The sequence below is a fragment of the Notolepis coatsorum genome, assembly GCF_963971535.1.
Source record: "Notolepis coatsorum genome assembly, chromosome: 14".
Lineage (NCBI taxonomy): Eukaryota > Metazoa > Chordata > Actinopteri > Aulopiformes > Paralepididae > Notolepis > Notolepis coatsorum.
This window is the reverse complement of record NC_140178.1, coordinates 10776255-10797412: the sequence shown is the minus strand read 5'-3', so window position 1 is coordinate 10797412 and position 21158 is coordinate 10776255. Positions and strand designations below refer to the sequence as shown.

General features: G+C 42.1%; 4 protein-coding genes across 4 annotated transcripts; 1 reads left to right on the top strand and 3 right to left on the bottom strand.

The window, feature by feature from the left end:
* The first annotated feature begins 6249 nt into the window (after positions 1 to 6249).
* LOC311241051 (histone H2A) lies at positions 6250 to 6898 on the top strand. Its single transcript, XM_084329729.1, has one exon. The coding sequence runs from the start codon at positions 6253 to 6255 to the stop codon at positions 6634 to 6636; it is 384 nt and encodes a 127-aa protein (XP_084185855.1). The 5' UTR covers positions 6250 to 6252; the 3' UTR covers positions 6637 to 6898.
* Positions 6899 to 8032: 1134 nt separating this feature from the next.
* LOC311241073 (histone H2B-like) lies at positions 8033 to 8410 on the bottom strand (the record flags this gene model as incomplete). The annotated part of the gene is made up of 1 exon (XM_084329751.1): positions 8033 to 8410. The coding sequence occupies exon 1, from the start codon at positions 8405 to 8407 to the stop codon at positions 8033 to 8035; it is 375 nt and encodes a 124-aa protein (XP_084185877.1). The 5' UTR covers positions 8408 to 8410.
* Positions 8411 to 11682: 3272 nt separating this feature from the next.
* LOC311240409 (histone H4-like) lies at positions 11683 to 13133 on the bottom strand (the record flags this gene model as incomplete). Its single annotated transcript, XM_084328995.1, has 2 exons — positions 11683 to 11795; positions 12932 to 13133. The coding sequence occupies 2 exons, from the start codon at positions 13131 to 13133 to the stop codon at positions 11683 to 11685; spliced, it is 315 nt and encodes a 104-aa protein (XP_084185121.1).
* Positions 13134 to 19907: 6774 nt separating this feature from the next.
* On the bottom strand, positions 19908 to 20282 carry LOC311241056 (histone H2B-like; the record flags this gene model as incomplete). Its single annotated transcript, XM_084329734.1, has 1 exon — positions 19908 to 20282. One exon carries the CDS (start codon positions 20280 to 20282, stop codon positions 19908 to 19910), a length of 375 nt encoding a protein of 124 aa, XP_084185860.1.
* Between the last annotated feature and the right edge of the window lie 876 nt (positions 20283 to 21158).

Here is a 21158-nt window from a genome sequence, read left to right as displayed (position 1 = left end):
GTCATTGTAAAATCTATTGCTTATTCAATCAAATCCCGGTTCATAGTGTGCACAACTGCATTTTATAACCTTGAGCAACATTCCTCTATTTTTGTCTAAAATGATACATGACTTGATGCTTTTTTCTTACATAGTACTGTATATTTGTATGTCTGTAAATGTCTTGATGAATTGAACATTCATTTAAGTACCTGTATTATTCTGTACATTAAAATTAAACTTCTTCAACTTGAACATGTGTGAAATGTGTATCTGGTCATCTGTGTGTGATGAGGAGATGTGGTCAGCTGCCCGACAGAGTCTTTATCCTCTCCTATGACGGAGGCTGTGTTTGAACTGTAAAACCCCACAGTCAGAGCTACTGTACCAGATTGGTCTGAACTGTAAAACACCACAGTCAGTTGCGGGGAGGAAACTGGAGGAAATACACAGGGAGAACATGCCAACTCCACACAGAAAGTACCTGGATTCGAATCGAATATTTGCATCTCTGTGGGGTCCTTATCAAAACAATCGCTTATCAAACCCATTGTGTTTACTGATATATACCATATAAACCATTAAGAGTGGGTGTCAGACAAGAGGGAGGACTCAGGTTTTAAACTGTGGATACAAAACAGAAGGTAAAGATTACTTTGAACTGTACAGTAATCCAGAACTATTTCATTGCACTGTAAATAAACTGATTTTATAGTATGTCACATCATTCATGTCTTTCACATTCTACTAAAACTGAATCAAACCATAAACAAGGTGGCCTGTTGGAATGTTAGATCCTAATGTGAAAAACTGATTTTATATGTCTGAGGAGAAGACTGGTACTCATCATCAGGTCCACAGACGGGCCTCCCATCTTCGTCTCCACAAAGTACTGGGGGGTCTACTGTATGTGAGACTTTAGAGTGAAAGAAAAATTATACTGTATATGTGAACAAGTATGTTGTGTGCCAGCTTTATGTGCAGTCATGGTAAAGTGATCGATGGCCTATGTTCCTTCGGGAATTTAAAGGCCTAAGTAAGTAAGTAAGTATGGTAAAGTGAGAGGTGACGGGTGGACCACCACTGATGTCATGTGTCCAGGCAGGCCTCAGGTACAAGTCATTTTAACTCCAGCAGCCCATTACGTACCAACCCGTTTATTTTCCCATGAATCCCTGCACAGCCACAGACACTCAAATACTAAACGACATGGCCCCCCTAAGAACCACCAGGGTAAAAAATCGCGCTGAGCCGTGGATGCACTCCGAAATACTGGCCGCTATGAAAACCAGAGACAAAAAATGCTCTGAGTTTCGTAAAAGTCAGTCAAAGCTTACTAAAAGCACGAGCAGTGAACTCCAAGCCCACGTGACTGAACTCAAACTAGAAAGAAACAGACTAAGAAACGACGTAAACTCCATGATCAAAACTGCAAAAAAGAATTTCATCAATGACAAAACTGAGGAAAACAAAAACAAACCACGTGAACTTTGGAAATTACTCAATAATCAACTAGGATGCAGTAAAAAACTTAAAACCAGATTCTCAAACATAAACATAAAAACTGACAACACGCTCATCACAGACAAGCTGGATGTAGCCAATTACTTAAACATTTTCTTCACAAACATAGCCACAACACTGGTAAACAAACTACCCTCCCACTCAGGGCTTTATGGGGTAGAACACATAGTAGCTTACTACAAAAACCTAGGGGTCCGCAAGGACGACTTCAAGCTGGAAATGGTAACAACAGATGAGGTACTCAATAAACTGAGCGCCCTCCAACCTAACAAGGCCACTGGCCATGACAACATCCCCTCCAAATTCCTCAGAGACTCAGCAGCCGCCATCACACCAATCATCACACACATAATAAACCTCTCCATAAAACAGGGACACGTCCCCAAGGACTTCAAAATTGCGAGGGTGACCCCTCTGCACAAAAAGGGCAGCAAATTAGACCCAGGCAACTACCGCCCTGTTTCTATTCTCACCTCCATCTCGAAAGTCATGGAAAAAATAGTCTACGAACAGGTCGAAAAGTACCTAGCGGAAAAAAATCTAATCTACGAATTCCAATCTGGCTTCAGAACATCCCACTCCACTGACACATGCCTTCTCTATTTGAATGACCACATCAAACAAGAGGTGGACGCAGGCAAATACTGCGGCATGGTCATGCTGGACCTACAAAAGGCCTTTGACACGGTCAATCACTCCATTCTGATTGACAAGCTAAAAGCAATTGGTTTTGATAGTCTATCAGTGAGCTGGATGCAATCCTACCTTGAGGGGAGGGAACAGATGGTGGAGGTAAACGGTACCCTATCCCCCCCCCTCACAGTGAGCTGTGGTGTTCCACAAGGAAGCATACTAGGACCGCTACTGTTCCTAATTTATGCAAATGACATGTCGTCAGCTTGTGACTGCAACTTGTTCCTGTTTGCGGACGACTCAGCCCTGCTGGTCTCTGACAAGAACAAGTTACAGGTTGAAAAAACCCTCAGCTCGGAACTAGGCAGAATCTGCATATGGCTCGCTGATAACAAACTATCATTACACATGGGCAAAACAGAGTCCATTCTCTTCGGTTCAAATAACAAACTCAGCAAGACCGACGGCTTCTCAGTTACAGTGGGTGACAATATTGTCACAAGGAAAGATGAAATTACCTACCTGGGTTCCATCCTAGAGGCTAATCTCTCCTGTGACAAAATGGCATCCAATGTAATAAAAAAAGTCAACCAACGAACTCGATTCTTGTACCGGATCTCCTCTCTGGTAAACAAGAACACCCTGAAGACTCTGGCAGGAGCACTCATTCAGGGGTACTACGACTATGCTTGCACCTCATGGTACCAAAGCACCTCAAAGGCGCTAAAAACAAAATTACAAACATCTCAAAACAAACTGGTCAGACTACTGCTTGACCTTACTCCTAGAACCCACCTCACCCCTGCCCACTTCGACAACCTAGGATGGCTTAGAGTAGACGACAGAGTACAACAACTTGCAATGGGCCTGGTCTACAAGATACACTACACGACCAAGGTACCCATGTACATGTCAAAATACTTCCCAAAGGTCAGTGAATACCACGATCACAACACCAGAGGGAGCTCCACAAATCATGTTAAACCCAGATTCGGCTCAAATAAGGGACTAAACACGTTTCGCAATTATGCCACATCAATGTGGAACGCCCTACCCAAAGCTGTAAAGGAATGTGGATCACTACCCACTTTCAAAACCTCTCTCAAGGGACACCTACGGGAGACTGCAATTCAACACTGGCCCCTGTAAATATCCTAACCCAACCCCCTCCAATGTACAGTCATTTACCTAGTATGGTTCTGTCAATAGTTCAATGTACAATTGTGTTTGTTTGTACAGTGTCTCCTCCCCCCCCCCCTCAATGTACAGTGTTACTTGTTTATACAGTGTGCCCCCCGCCCCCGCCCCCCCCCCCCCCAACCACCTCCAATGTAAATTACCCAGTATGGTTGTCAATATCCCAATGTACCCAACCCCCCCCACCCAACCTCCTCCAATGTACAGTTTCTACGTCAAATGTATATACTCCCTTTTCTTGACTCCTTCTGTATCACAAACAGTACTGTATTTGCAAATCTGGTATGTCATAAATGTATAGATGTAGCAGTACTGACTATCTGTATGTCATGTATGTCATATATGTCTATATGAATTGAAAATGGGGGACCCTGATGGAAACAAGACAAACGTCTTTCTCAGGTCTGCATCCCCTTAACAATTGTATGTATTGAGCCGTACTGTATTGTACCCATTCTGCAATCTGTTAAATAAAGTTTTCATTCATTCATTCATTCACTAAACCGAAAGAAGCTTTAGCTGTCATTACATAAAGATGCCAGACATCCATACATCTGCTAGATCTGTTTGATAATGTCTAGCTCAGGAAAGGCTAAAGTAATCTTGTGTGCATTTAACATCCTGCTATCCTCAAATTTACAATTTACATTACATTGGGTTTCCTTGAGGTACATTTCACCCCAGCAATTTAAACCTCTAGAAAATTATTAAAATTGTAACCAAAGTTTGTGTCTGGGGTAAAACAATTCAATTTTAGAATATTTCAGATAATGAAATTAAATGTTTATCATCAACTATCTAGTTAGTATTTATAGGTACATTGAGTCCATCCTCACCTCCATCAAACTATGGTACGCTGCAGCCAAGGACAAAGGCAGGCTGCAGCGTGTCATCCACTCTGCTGAGAAGGTGATCGGCTGCAATCTGCCATCTCTCCAGGACCTGTACGCCTCTCCAGAATTCTGAAGCGTGCAGGTAAGATTGTGGCCGACCCCTACCACCCCGGTCACAACCCACAACCTGTTTGAGTAACACCCCTCTGGAAGGAGGCTGTGGTCCACCAGGGCCAAAACCTCACCCCACAAGAACAGTGTCTTCCCCTCTGCAGTGAGCCTCATCAACAAGGCTCGGGACCTAACTCTAACCATATTTGCATATCTTGTATGTCACAAACTTAAATGTCCAGACCCAATCCCCTCCAATGTCCAGCCCCCCCCCCCCCCCCCCACCCAACCACCTCCAATGTACAGTTTTCCCCACCTACCCAACCTCTTCCAATGTAAAGTTTCTTCCCCCTCAAATGTATATACTCTCTTTTTAGACTATTTTTGTATCACAAACAGTGCTGTATATTTGTAGATCTGGTATGTCATAGATACAGTACTGTCTATCTGTATGTCATGTCATATATGTTATGATGAATTGAAAATGGGGGACCCTGATGTAAACAAGACGAAAGTCTTTCTCTGGTCTGCATCCCCTTAACAATTGTGTGTAATGAGCTGTACTGTATTGTACCCATTCTGCAATCTGTTAATACAATTTCAATCAATCAATCAATCACAAATGTAACACAAGACAATGTTGTGCATGTCATAGTCTTTCCAATCAATCAATCACAAATGTATGTTGTGTATGTCATAGTCTTTCTCTGGTCTGCAACCCCTTAACAATTGTGTGTATTGAGCTGTACTGTATTGTACCCATTCTGCCATCTTTTTTTTTATCCACTTTTTCTCCCATTTTCTATATTTTCTCCCATCCCAATTTCGTATCATCCAATTCAACCCTCCCCTGTCACGAACGCTGTTTCTTGCCTCCCACAAGCCGGCTGCAATGTGGACTAAGTCATACATAGCACAAGTCCCCTCCGGTACTTGAGGTAACAGCAGTCGCATCTTTTCACCTGCGCAGCTCGATCTCTCAGTGGCGAGGAGTAACGTGTGGGAGGCTCACGCTGCCCCCGACACTTCCTGATTCTATTGCGCAGGCGCACCAACCGACCTGTAGGAGTCGCTGTCCACAACGCCCGATCCCCACCCATCAGTTTCCCACCCCCTAATACGGCCAATGTGTATTAGTATGAACGACCAGCTAAACTGAAAGCAATGTGGAGCGCTGGGCTCGAACAGGCGAGCCCAGCGTCTCTGCATTTGTGGCGAGCGCCTTGCCCACTACGCCACGTAGCCGCCCACCATTCTGCCATCTTTTAATAACATTTTCAATCAATCAATCACAAATGTAACACAAGACGAAAGTAGTAAACAAGGCGAAAGTAACACTGTCTCCATCACACCAGTAACACGTGTCTGTTTGCTAATGTCGCACTAGTAACACGTAGGGAAAGAGAGAGAGAGAGAGAGCCCCCCCCCCCCCCCCCCCCGTCATCCGCAGCAGTGCAACACACAGTACAAGCCCCGAAGCCCCACCCAGACGTATAGGGGCTGCAGCACTGCAGATTTATGCTATTCTCTGCGGCACTGCAGATTTACCCTACTCAGACCAGAGGGCGTTGCTGCTTTTATTATAGTATGCTAATTTTACTGCGTGGCTTCCTGTAAGCGACTGGTTGAGCTCAGTCAGCGAGCATAGTGGCGCAGGATTACGGTGAATAGAACCTGCATACAACTCAGCAGCAGGCTTTATCATCTGGATAATCACAATAATCAAATGATGATGTTATTATGCAGGTTCATTATTAGGATCTGAATAGTCGACCTCGATTTCATCACATATCTCTATATCTTTATCCTATTATGTTTATGAGTTCGTTACTCCGCCTACACCGCCCACGATGATTGGAGGACTGGTCTTTTGGATCTTTCCTGATTGGGTGAGAAAACACAAGCCTGAGGATAAAAGGCGGCTCTCCAATCCCTGTTCATTTTCTAACTCGCTAAACGTAAGAGAATAATAAACATGTCTGGAAGAGGAAAGACCGGAGGAAAGGCCAGAGCTAAGGCCAAGACTCGCTCATCTCGCGCCGGGCTTCAGTTCCCCGTGGGTCGTGTCCACAGACTGCTGCGTAAAGGCAACTACGCGCATCGTGTTGGAGCCGGTGCCCCGGTTTATCTGGCGGCTGTGCTTGAATATCTAACCGCTGAGATCCTGGAGTTGGCTGGAAACGCTGCCCGTGACAACAAGAAGAGTCGTATCATCCCCCGTCATCTGCAGCTGGCCGTGCGTAACGACGAGGAGCTCAACAAACTGCTGGGAGGAGTGACCATCGCTCAGGGTGGTGTGCTGCCCAACATCCAGGCTGTCCTTCTGCCCAAGAAGACCGAAAAGGCTGCCAAGAAGTAAATTATTTAGCCTCTTCGACAAACCCCACAAAGGCTCTTTTCAGAGCCACCCACCTCTTACCGAGAAGGCGATAACTCTTGGCTGCATCCTATGCTGCAATGTCTACTCCTACACTGACGTGTTGGGGCTCACTCTTGACCAGGAATTTGAGCTATTGAGCAAATCTAACCATGCCTATAATGACTAGTTAAATGTACTGCAATTTCTGTTTTACTTTCTACCTGGGAGCATGACTTAACTAATGGTATGACGGTCAAATCACCTCCTGTTGAATTGTAGTATTCTGATTTTATGTCATTTTACCATAAAGAATAATTATGTGGAGAAAAGTTTAGCTTCTACAATAATTACCTTGTTTGACTCCTTAGATCCGATTTTGAGTGTTGCCCTGGCCCCCCACAGCCAAATGAGTAGCATTATTGCACGTGCTATCATACAGAGTTATATGTAGAATATAGTTTGATCATGTAGGTAGTGATTACAGTGTAAGGCAAGAGTTCAGAGTTTGAACAGTATGGGTAACATCATAGACTCTAGGCAATCAGGTATAGTACTTTAACTTTCACTATTAATTTAACTGACTAGAAGTTAGCCCACTTTCTGATAAAATAAGATATTCCTTTATTAATCCCCTTGGGAAAATGCAGGCAGCATGGGGGAGGGGAGGTACAGGTATAGTAGAAGACATGGTACAGTGGAGAACTAAATATTTAATAAACAGGCAGTGTAAGCTATATAATTAACTCTGGACATGCACATATTGGCAACAAGGTGCAAGATGAGGGTATGTAGCCCTCTGTTATATTTGCCATACAATAAATAGTTAAAAATTACAATATATAATCGAATATAATATATTCTCCATTGTTATTGCCCCAAACTACAGCTATGGGATTCTAACAACTACAATACAGCAATAGAGTTATGGACTAAATCAGAAATTCAAAATAATGCAGTGATGCTTCCCGTTAAAACCTGCTTTTCTAGATAGTAGATTGATATTGAAACTAGCTGTAGTTTTTGTAGAAACAAGGAAGTAACTTTAAAGGGGAACAATGCTGATTTTGCACATTCTCACACTTCCAAAAACCCTAAACAGTTTCTCAGACATTACTCTAGTTCGACAGTTATTCAGAGTAGATACGTTTGAATATGGCCACCAGTGATGTCATCAGGAACATGTAATGCTAAAGTTACAATAAAATGTAGAACTTCATATTGAAAGGGCAGAACTGTAGCAGTGGTAATGTGAGGTCAATTATTGACATGGCAATTTAAAACCTGGAGAAAATTAACTAATATCTTGTAGAAACGATAGAATAGGAACAGCTCTCTCATGACAGAGTGTGTGGCTCTTAAAAGAGCCTTTAGGTTTCGATATGAAGGGTTCAACAGTTTACTTGGAGCTGGTGTACTTGGTCACAGCCTTGGTTCCCTCGGACACTGCGTGCTTGGCGAGCTCACCGGGGAGCAGCAGGCGGACGGCGGTCTGGATCTCCCTGGAGGTGATGGTCCTACGCTTGTTGTAGAGAGCCAGTTTAGAGGCTTCTCCGGCGATGCGCTCAAAGATGTCGTTAACGAAGGAGTTCATGATCCCCATGGCCTTGGAGGAAACGCCGGTGTCAGGATGGACCTGCTTCAGGACCTTGTAAATATAAATGGCATAACTCTCCTTCCTGGACTTTCTGCGCTTCTTGCCTCCCTTGACTGCGGTCTTGGTGACGGCTTTCTTGGAGCCCTTCTTGGGCGCTGGCTTGGCTGGTTCGGGCATTTTCAGATTTCGTCACTGTTCAAGAAACGAGTACCCAGACCAGAGGGCGTTGCGGCTTTTATTATAGGAGTATGCTAATTGTACTGCGTGGCTTCCTGTAAGCGATTGGTTGAGCTCAGAGTCAGCGAACATAGTGGCGCAGGATTATGGTGAATAGAAGCTGGATTCAACTCCGAAGCAGGTTTTTATCACCTGGATAATCATAACAAATGGTGATGTGACGAACACAAATTATGCAGGTTCATTATTAGGATCTGAATAGTGACCTCGACTTCATCACATATACCTTTATCCTATACCTTGTTAATTAATTAAATCGTGTTAATTTCCGAGATTAAGTTCAAAACAGAAGGACGTTCTATCCATTCTAATTATATGACCATGAACCACTTCTCAACTAGAAGTTATCGCTATGAAATAGTGTATTATGTTTTATACAACGGCATGCAAATTTCTCTATTCTGATTGGCTGAAACAGTCCATTTACACGTATGTATCCTTCATAATCCACGCTCCTGGTCCCAGGACCCGCCCACCACCGAATCACATCACTCCGCCGGATCACTCCGTCGGAAAAAACAAGATGGCGGACAATAATCTTTAACAAATGGATATGTTGATAGCGTCATAACGACTAAATATAAAGCGATTCTGTCAAGGGGAACGTGTTAGTATTTTAAACAATGTTGGATGATGTAATTGATGGGTCTTGACTCAATCTAGAACAAAAGAAAAATCGCGGATTGATTGATAGATTAATTGATTGATTTAAATTTCTTCCTTCCTACTTTCTTGCAGCGTTCTCTCTCACACTGTCCGACGCTGGCGTACCCACAAACACACACACACACATACACACACACACACACACACACACACACACACACACACATACACACACGCACACACACACTGTGACACACACACACACACACACACACACACGCACACACACACACACTCCTGTCTGCAACAGCAGGGGAGTCAGACTGAGAGAGAAGCAGCGCTGTTTTAAGTGAGCATGGTCTATTGAATTGATTGATTGGTTGATTGCTAATTTTATTACTGTACCCCTGGTTTCCAACTGGTTAAGTTTAGGCTAAAAGAAATAAATAAAAAAATAGGGCGAAGAAAACGTTTTTTTCCTATAGGGCAAAGAAAACGTTTTAATAAATTTTCAATCAATCATTCCAATAATACACAGTTGGATGTGTTAGTTGGTTGGATGCACTTCAAGCTGCTTCCACATGAGGCAACTTCTCTCAATCATTCCAATAATACACAGTTGGATGTGTTAGTTTGGTTGGATGCACTTCAAGCTGCTTCCACATGGAGTTGTGGGAACTACTTTTTCTGGCGGATGGTTTTTTCAATAAATCTTCGATTAATGTGTGTTTATTGTATAGAAATAAGGTTGGATGAATCTGGCAGTTGTATAAAAGCTTTACACCACGTGCAGTCGTGATTTGTGACCAATAAACCATGCCTAGGGGGGTCTAACGACCCTCGGCTGCGCCTCGGGCCTAACAACCACCCCTAGGCATGGTTTATTGGTCACAAACCACTCCTGCGTGTGATGTAATGCTTAAATAATGATATTCTGGATTCAATCGCCTCTGGTATATCTTCACACCAGACCGGTATGGAATTGTGGACTAAATCATATCTAATACATCTATTCTCGGATATGGGTTCCTGACAACATCATATGAAAGGTGGTCCCTGGTCTATTAGTATCAATGAGGGTATTTGACTAACTTAATGCTGTTTAGATGTGATTAAAATGTAGTCATTATACAGCACAACCAAAATGTTTGGCATCCAACAAGAGTGAGAAGAGTAAAGTACAATAGCGTTATACATAGGGGTGGGACGATACATCGATCCAGATCGATATATCGATCTATTATCAATAATCAAATAGGATCGATTCAACGTAAAAAGATCGATTCATATTGCGATACTCTTATTTTGAAAATCCGGCGACGTTTAACATCAACAGCACACAGAGCGTCACTAGAGCAAGACTAGTGTGCCTATTCTGTGACCCAAAACATGTCCCTGCTGTTTTATTCCGCAACGGGTCCAATGCATCTAACCTGCTTTGCAATCCTCGCCACTCCATTATTCCTACGTCGCGTTAAAGATCGAAGATAACGTTACACTAGCGTAAGCTAACAAGCTAACCCAGAGCCGAGCAAGACTAGTGTGCCTATTCTGTGACCCAAAACATGTCCCTGCTGTTTTATTCCGCAACGAGTCCAATGCATCTAACCTGCTTTGCAATCCTCGCCACTCCATTATTCCTACGTTGCGTTAAAGATCGAAGATAACGTTACGCTAGCGTAAGCTAACAAGCTAACCCAGAGCCGAGCAAGACTAGTGTGCCTATTCTGTGACCCAAAACATGTCCCTGCTGTTTTATTCCGCAACGGGTCCAATGCATCTAACCTGCTTTGCAATCCTCGCCACTCCATTATGCCCACGTCGCATTAAAGATCGAAGATAACGTTACGTTAGCCTAAGCTAACAAGCTAACCCAGAGCCATAGGCAGAGAGAAGTGGGGACTGGGAAGGAGGGTGCATTCTCGGGATAGCCCCACTAACAGGATCTGGCCGGCTTTTCCAGCCAAAATACAGCTCTGTGACAGTGAATAGGATATTAATATAGAGAAAAAAATAAAAACGAACCAAAAACAGTGAACAGGAGATCTATTTGTATTAAAAACAATAGATTGTTTTTCATTTAAATGTCTGGAAGAGCTCAAAAATAAAAATGTCAAATGATATTTCCATTGCCTTTTTTTTGTTGATTTAAATGTTACTGATTGTGTTAAATGGGCATATAATATCGTCTCATATCGATGGCAGGCACCTGAATCTAATCGTATCGTATCGCGGCAGACTGTGTGATATCGGATAATATCGTATCGTTGTCCAAAGAATCGATATCGTATCGTGAGGAAACTGGTGATTCCCACCCCTAGTTATACAATGCACAAGTGATTAAACAGGGTATAACATACATGACTACAGAGTAATAGTGCTAATGAGATGTTATGTAGTGTCATAGCATTATGAATAGTATGATATAAATCATTTATATACTACATGTATAGAATTATGCATTGTCCAAAGCGACTACAAGGCGTACATGTCTGGGAGCTAAGGGTAAATCTTATTCCGAGACGCAACATGGAATTGACTCAAGTCTAGTAACGTGTGTGGCTCTGAAAAGAGCCTTTGGGTGTTAGGATAGTTGGTTGAATAGAAGTCTAGTCGCCGAAGCCGTACAGAGTGCGTCCCTGTCTCTTCAGAGCATAGACCACATCCATGGCAGTCACGGTCTTCCTCTTGGCGTGCTCGGTGTAGGTGACGGCATCACGGTCTGTGTACGTTTTGATAGTTCGTTTTTCGTTTCAAAAGGAAAAACTGAAATACGGACCTGTTTTTCGTATTTTGGTATCAGAATCAAATGAAAAAAAGGAGTCAATAATGGGCAGTGTACGTTTTGATAGTTCGTTTTTCGTTTTTGATGTGAAGAATGGAGAACGGAACCATGTGACAAGTACATTTTTCAATGTAAAAGCCATGCACGATCTAACGTTAATGAATATGTATAACGTTATGAATAAATACATAAATACATGCATACAGATCTATACCAGGGTAACGTTATGATACATAATTTTTTTGTTTTGTGCATTTCATTTAGACATGATATTTTATGTGAAGTAATAGCCTAATAATATGGAAATAGCCTGTGTGGTCTGTCCCAAGCAGTGTTGTCTAAACGCACGTTATACAGATATCCTAGTTCAGTGGTCAGCAATAGGCGGCCCGCAGGCCGAAATAGGTCCGCCAGCAATAATATCTGCCGATCAGATTATTTTGAGAATATGATTTGTGATGAAGACTCGCTTTATTGTATCGGAATCGGGAGATTTAGGTAACGTTTTTAAAACACAAAGGACACCTCTTTCCTATCGTAGTAAGGTAGACAATGAGCTACAACCTTATTTTCACCTAAACGAGGCAAGCCGGCCTCGGAGCTGTACATTTAATAATAATAATGATCTATATGTGCAGTCGGCCTTGACGAGGCAAGTGCGCAGCCAGGGACCGTCTAAAAAGTGCAACACCGAAAAGAGACAATGCAAAAAGATTCAATAACTTCACGTCATACAGTGTATAGTGTCACCAAAATCACTGCATACATCATCAATGGTATCCTATTAGTATACTACAACACTTAGATTTGAAAAAAAACGTTAGATCGTGCATGGCTTTTACATTGAAAAATGGACTTGTCACGTGGTTCCGTTCTCCATTCTTCACATCAAAAACGAAAAGCGAACTATCAAAACGTACACGGCCCATTATTGACAAATTTTTTTCATTTGATTCTGAAAAACAGGTCCGTATTTCAGTTTTTCCCCGTTTTTTCGATTTTGATTTCAAACGTTTTTTCATTTTCCTTTTGAAACGAAAAACGAACTATCAAAACGTACACGGACCCATCACGGATCACGTTCTCCAGGAAGACCTTCAACACACCGCGGGTCTCCTCGTAGATCAGACCGGAGATACGCTTCACTCCACCACGGCGAGCCAGACGGCGGATGGCGGGTTTGGTGATTCCCTGGATGTTATCACGGAGCACTTTGCGGTGACGCTTGGCGCCTCCTTTTCCCAGTCCCTTTCCTCCCTTTCCGCGACCAGACATTTTCTTCTGATATGAAGTCTAAAGTTAAACCAAATGAAAAGAAGTAATGATGACGAGCAAATGCAAAGCCCTCTGAATATAAATACTCTCTGAGGACGTAAAGGAAGACTGAGAGAGCGCGTCAGGCTGGGCGTTGTCAAAAGCTGCATAACCCCCCTTCTCGCCTGGTGTCACGTGATCATTCTAAGACATGTCTGTTCATTATTTAACCATAATAGTTTACCATGGCAGCTGGGTTCACATGGTTCCACTTATTCAATATGTCTGACATTTGACGTTTTGCATTATTAAATAAGATCTGTGTTTTGAAATTCAAGGAAAATCGAGAATAAGGTTATGGGTAAAAACTGCGAATTTAATCTGCAAACTGAATAACATGATACCATATACTTATACCACATTGATTGAAAATGTTATTAACAGATTGCAGAATGGGTACAATACAGTACGGCTCAATACACACAATTGTTAATACAAGCGAGCATACATCTTTTCTAAATGCTTTCTGCACACTTGCTGTCTGATCATGGTGGAGCACCCCATCTTGTCTTCCCATGAGCTGGTGAGCATCTTCAAAGTCCTCAATCAGCACTGCAACCTCAGGGCCAGCTACCATCCACCGTCGGAGGGCACTAGGGTTGTCTGGAAGACCTACCGCCCCTCCATCACTCTTGATACAAGCATTATTTTGCTCATGTGCTTGATCAATGGGGATTGGCGAGAAGACCTGATTGGTCTTCTGAATGGTGAAATTGCCTACATTCAATTCTCTGGCAACATCTGGGTGTCTTGTTGGTAGTTCAGTCATGTCACGAAGATGAACCGATCCAGCAGGCATAGTTTTTATGGTCCAGAGCAGGGGTGGGCAACTTTGTATATGGTGAGGGCCACAAAATGTCCACAATCAATCTGGGGGGCCGCATTGTTTATCGGCAGTCCCGCCAGTAGTACCCCATCACTCAAATAGCCCATAATAGTCACAGATGTGATAAATAAGGTATATAAACAATTATAATTTGTTGTAACTTTGTTTTTATTCCATTTCAAATGCATTTAGTAATGCAATTTCAACTTTATGAATTTATAAACAGCTGAATTTAAAAGTATTGCTGTGTAACCCCAAATATATACAAAAATGATCAATTATAATTAAGCCTTCTAATAAAATAAATGTATGAACTTAAAGCCCACTGCTCAACAAACACAAAGCAGCATTCCTGCTGCATTTAACTACAACAGTAAATCAAAAGTGCAATAATAAATGATTTTGTTAAATGTATAAACTTTTATCCCGCTACTAAACAAAACATTATAACACTGAAATGCATGTTATGGATATGAAGCACCCAGGAATGTTTTGTTTAGTAGCAGGATAAAAGTTTATACATTTAACAAAATAATTTATTATTGCACTTTTGATTTACTGTTGTAGTGAAATGCAGCAGGAATGCTTGTTTGTGTTATAGTGTTATCTGAACACTACAAAAGTAAACAAGTAAAGTGCAAGTAAAGTAAAGTGCAATACTACATGCCTCCTATTGACCCTTTATCAAACTGGCATGACATTCACCCTCGCCCCACAGTGGGTCAATAATGGTTATAATAATAATAATAATAATAATAATAATAATAATAATAATAATAATAATAATAATAATAATAATAATAATAATAATAATAATACCCTCTCTACACCTCTTCATCATCTCCTTCCCCCCCTCTACACCTCTTCATCATCTCCTCCCCCCCCTGTCTTTAATGAGACACTTGTTGTCTCTCTTGTTGGCGCACAATAGCAGGAATGTCAACTTCAATGTTTGTGCATGCGATCTGCATCAGATGAAATAATGTTTCATCTGACAGCCTGTTTCTCTCCTTTGACTTGATGTGCTTCATGTTTGAGAAATTGCTCTCACATATGTATGTGCTCCCAAACATACTGGCCATAGAGAGGGCAAAGTCCCTGAGGAGTGGGAAGCGGGGCTCAGGTAGCAGTTTCCAAAACGAAATTCCCCTCTCATTTCTCTTTGCTTGAAAAAAAGGATCTGACTGTAGCTCGCACAGTTCAAGCTGCAGTTTAAGGTGCGAAGTGATATCCGTGAGGAAGGCCATGTCACAGAGAAACGCTGTATCTCTGAGTTTAGTGCAGTATGCGCTTGTGTCGCTCGTCAGTTGCTCATCCAAGAATGTGGGGATTTCTTTACGCAGCGCAAAAAACCTCTCCAAGCACTTCCCACGGCTCAGCCATCGGATTTCTGTGTGTAGCTGAAAGTCGCCATAATCAGTGTCCATCTCTTCCAAAAAGGAGACAAACTTTCTATGGTTTAGTGACCTGTTGCCTCCACAAATTAGATTGGTAACCTTGGTAACCAAATCCATAACATGGCTGTAGTCAAGCTTCTTGGCACAGAGAGCCTCCTATATCAGATAAAAAAAAAAAAAAAAAAAAAAAAAAAATTTAACGACTCTCGCATATAATTTGACTACACTCGACTCGCATTGGTCATTATTAGTGACCCACAATAGATGGAAATTATGTTAGCGAACTTACCTGATGTATAATGCAGTGCAGCATTGGACACTCAACGCCACTCTGCCTTAGAAGCCCGGCGAATCCTGTGTGTTTTCCTTTCATTGCCGGTGCTCCATCGGTAACAACAGCCGACAGTTTATCAAAACCCCCATATTGCTGCAGCACTTTCAACAGCTGACCCCTATTAGTCAAATAGTCGACTAATCGATCGAAAGGAGCCATAGTCGACTGCCAACTCTTCTTAGTCGAATACAAAAAAGAAAAAAAATATATAATTTATTTATTTTTTGGCCAGGGGCCGCATGGAACGTCGGTGAGGGCTGCATGCGGCCCGCGGGCCGCCAGTTGCCCCTCCCTGGTCCAGAGCAAAGAACCAGGGGACGAGTTCTGTCAGAGCATCGAGGTACATGCTGAAGGACTGCCGCAGGGATCTCACATAGACCAGTAAACACAGCTCCAATTAGGGCTGGGCGATATGACGATATTATATAAATATCGGGTACAGTTCATTAACGATACACTTTTTTAACGTATTGTGGATATCGTGATGTTTTGCCCAAGAGGATTGTGTCGCGTCAATCTGGTCCACACCCGTTCAAACTTTTGAACAACGCCGCCCCCACACACACTACTGCATCAAAGTTACTAATTATTATTAACAAAAGCATTCGTTTTGTGGCATTAACGTTATATAGTTACACGTTCAATAACATTAGCGTATTTACCCAAACATAGCAACGTCCGATGACGACAGATAGCAAGCGTTACTGTTCATATCTCAGCCCGTGCGGAGTTGTGCATGCCCATTCTGCGGTCTGTTAATAAAGTTTTCAATCAGACAGATGTATGGAAAGGCTTTTATTATAACATTCGTTGCAATAAAATCATTATGGCTTGTTTAGTCATGCTGCGGTGCGCTGGTAATCACTCGGGGATTGGGAGCTGTTGTTGTCGTTGAGCTGAGCTCAGCTCTCGTCAAAATCAATTGCGGAAGTAAAAAACGCATAGAGCTTGCCGATTGGTGCTAAGAACAGCAGGGCGGGTTCAATCGGTGTGACGTAATTGGCAGACTCGACTGTCAATCAAAATGATTCTCGAATGAATGAAAACGTTATTAACGATTGCAGAATGGGTACAATACAGTACAGCTCAATACAACAACAGTGGACTGGGGGATGAAGACCAGAAAAAGACTTTCGGCTTTTTTACATAAGGGTCCTCCATTTTCAATTCATCAAAACATTTAGAGACATACAAATATACAGTAGTTTCATAAAAATGCTAAAATGCTATTTATTGATTGATTGATTGATTTAAAACTTTATTAACATATTGCAGAATGGGTACAGTACAGCTCAATACATACAATTGTTAAGGGGATGCAGACCAGAGAAAGTCTTTCGTCTTGTTTACATCAGGGTCCCCCATTTTCAATTAATCATATTTCATATCTAAATCATATAATATCTCATTGCTAAATATATGCAATATATAATCTAATAATCCAATAATCTAAATCTAATATATAATATAAAAATGCTAAATGCATGGGTATTTTATTTAGTCTTTAATGTTAGCTTGCAAACTCAAATACTGTCTTGGTAAGCCTCATAATGAATTGTTTGGGGGAAAAAAAGAAAAACATTGTGATGTGTATCGTGTATCGCCGAAAGGTCAGAAAATATCGTGATATCATATTTAGGCCATATCGCCCAGCCCTAGCTCCAATGCCATGACTGTTGCCCAGTACTGGAATTGAGCGCAGCTCGCCTCCCTCCTTGAGCACCATTCATCAAACCCCAAAGGCGCATCTTCTGTATCTGTATCACGGTTATTGTAGGCCCGATACTGCAGGACATATAGTGCAGCCACTGTGACTTGGTGGGCACGTCAGGTGTGAGCAACATGTGCTGCACGCAAGGAGTCAGCAGTGCCTGCTGTTGTGATCTCTGCTTGTACCAGTGCTTCAACCCCGCCACTGCCTTTCAACCAATCACCCAGGGTCTTCAGAGCTGCCATCTCTATATGCAGGCCGCCAAACATCACAACAAATTTGTCTTCCCCATACATCTCTGGCCACTTCCACTGGATCTGCTTGGCAATAGCATACAGGGGTTGATCAAATGTTACTACGGGTGTCTGCCCAGAATTCAGATGTTGAACTGCATTTCTGACTACATCCATGGAGTGTTTGATCATCGCCGCTGTGTGGGCACTCTCGTGGAACAGGGGTAGTAGGGCACTTGGGCAGATTACTTTTCTTCCAGCAAGCTGTTGACTTGCATGGTATGCAGCCCAGGACATTTTGTCCACACTCTGATTCACAGAGTTCTCTTCATCGCCAGCACCACCATGTGGTAAAAAAAAAATGTAATAATAATAATATATAAAAAAGAAAAAAATATATACCTTATACCTCATACACTGTACTTAAATAAATATCATTTGCACTTTAGTATGCTATAATATGGAAATTATGTCTTTAACACTAGAACAGCCATGGAGAAAATGTCACTGATTCCCGCAGGAAGGGGTCAGATGACCCCACAGCTTATGAGAAATATGAAAAAAATAAACAGTGTAAAATATAAAATATAATATTAAACATTAAACATTAATATAAAAATATGAGGTTTACCACAGGTGACAAAAAAAAGAAAAAATTATAATAATAATAATAAATAAAAATATTATTATTATTATTTTTTTGGATGGAAGAGCCACACATTGACTGGCAAAGAGCCACATGCGGCTCGCGAGCCATGGGTTGGCCACCCCTGCGCTAGACGCTCACAAAGTGCTGTGACTTTCCACATATATGTGGAATAACGTTCTAATTAAATTTTCCTGAAGTCATTTTGAAATTTCAGAAACCGTGCCAGATAAAACGGGTACTTTTAGGAAAAGTCATTGAGTGACAGAGCTGGAGTCATTTGACCCCTTGTCGGCTGTGCTAGTGTTAAGCAGCCTGCTACGATAACTGTTTTACTGATTCATGCCACTCTATATTATTAATATAATGAAATTACAAAAATGTTTGTAAATGTCCTTAGAATGGCGAGTGAGTATTTTATTTGGTTATCAGGGTTAGTGGGATCTAGATTATACCCGTTATTGCATGCAAATCCAATGGGATAGGAAAGATTGACCAAGCGCTGGTGGCCATTTTGAAAAATGCCACGGCCACCAGGGTGCTAGTTTGTAACGCCCCAATATCCAGTTTTGTTCCCAATATATCTATCAACACATCTGCCAAATTTGGTGCTTTTATCACAAAACGAACAATTGGTTTGATATGTTGAGCTATGCCACGCCACTATAAAGGGGATGCAGACCAGAGAAAGACTCATCATGCATACACTACACTGGTCTTCTGGATACATCTGCTGTGAGACACAAATATGTGCTACTCTGTCTCACTAGCTGTGTCCATTAGTGGTGGACAATGTCCTTGTGGTTTTATCTGATTTCCAACAGGACATTTGACATATTGGGGGGGGGGGGCAACTGTATATTATTGTATATCTGTATAGTGTTGGGTCTTTATTCCTCTTTTTCTTACTTTATATTTTACTGTATGAAGCACAGATGCTGGTAGATGGGACACTCCTGGGGCAGGCTGGAGAGGTTGGCTCAGGACCGGGATGCTTGGAGAACCCTTGTTGACGGCCTATGCCCGCAGGCACCGCACATATAAAGGGCGCTCAGCACCATGGACAGTACCAGACCACACTGACGAAACCATTTTGGAAACCGGGAAAGCTTGCAGGCTCAACCAAAATGGACCCCAGACAAGACTGTGGGGCAAAGTTGATGGGATAGTTTGGATTGTCCACATTTTTAAACATTGGTTAATATGCAATATTTGTCAGCAGTGTAATCGATGCAACTAATAGATCAGAGAAAAGGCTAACTGAATAAGACTTCAATATTCAAGTCAACATGACACCTACTAATTCCATATGGAACCAGAACACTTAAAAATAAAAAATAAGCCTATACCCGCCTATGTTGCCCCGTATCGTTTTGCATAATTAAATGAGATCAGTGTTTTGAAATTAGAGGGGAGAAAGTAGTGGGTAAAGCTGTTGTAGAAAATGTCAAGTGACTTATATAACAATCATTGTGAAATGTGGAAACCTTTAGGACAAAACAATTGTTGGAAAAACAATCTGAACTCTCTCAATAAAGTGTGGGTGGCTCTTAAAAGAGCCTTTGGTATATCTTAAGTGAACGGGGGATTACTTGGAGCTGGTGTACTTGGTCACAGCCTTGGTTCCCTCGGACACAGCGTGCTTGGCGAGCTCACCGGGGAGCAGCAGGCGGACGGCGGTCTGGATCTCCCTGGAAGTGATGGTCCTACGCTTGTTGTAGAGAGCCAGTTTAGAGGCTTCTCCGGCGATGCGCTCAAAGATGTCGTTAACGAAGGAGTTCATGATCCCCATGGCCTTGGAGGAAACGCCGGTGTCGGGATGAACCTGCTTCAGGACTTTGTAAATATAAATGGCATAACTCTCCTTCCTGGACTTTCTGCGCTTCTTGCCACCCTTTGCAGTTGTCTTGGTGACGGCTTTCTTGGAGCCCTTCTTGGGCGCTGGCTTGGCTGGCTCAGGCATGATGATCAATCGGAACTAAACAGCAACGAATGTGGAAAGTGGAAACAGAAGCGCACTGCTGCCCTTTTATAGGTCAAATTGTGCAAATACAGCTGCGTGGCTTCTTGTATACGATTGGTTGAGAGGCTTTGTCGCACATTTTCCCGCGCACAGGAAGCTATTTGCGCGCAAAGCCATAATAACGCAATTGTATTCTCTTAGCATAACTCCATAGCCACACTTGAGATTATCAGCCAAGCAATAATCGACATGAAACTGCATTTTTCCAAGACAATGATTTTGTGCACGTTAAATTTAGCTCTCTTCGTGACATCTGTCACTGCTTTGACTTACAATATATACACACACACATTCATATACACATCTGTCTGTACATACCTGCATATAATCCTTTTTACATGTATTTGGCATAACTTTTAATCATGGAAATGCCAGTATACATTTATAAGGTGAGAGATGTTTTCTGATGGTGCTGAGTCGTTTCCATGAGCAGGTTTCCTCTTGTTTGGGTTATTACTGATCATAAACAGATGACACAGACCGGCATGGTCTCACCATGAGCTACATGTATCAGTACCTCACTGTGGTACAAGATAATAATACAAGTATGACTCTGACAACATAGTATGTTTCATTCCTTGAGCTATTTCTTCTGAATGTATCAAAAATTTAGCTGGCAGCCTACTGCACCACATTCTAAGATACTTTACTTCACAATGAGTTGAGCCCTAACAATAGAGGCCTGTATATCTGACCTATAGGCTAAACACAAACTGTAATGTTTGTGTTGTTCTGTTTCTTCCAGTATGGCTGCCTGTAACCGTTGGTAACCACTTTAAAAAGAAAATGCCTAATTTGTGTGCAGTGGTAGTCGGT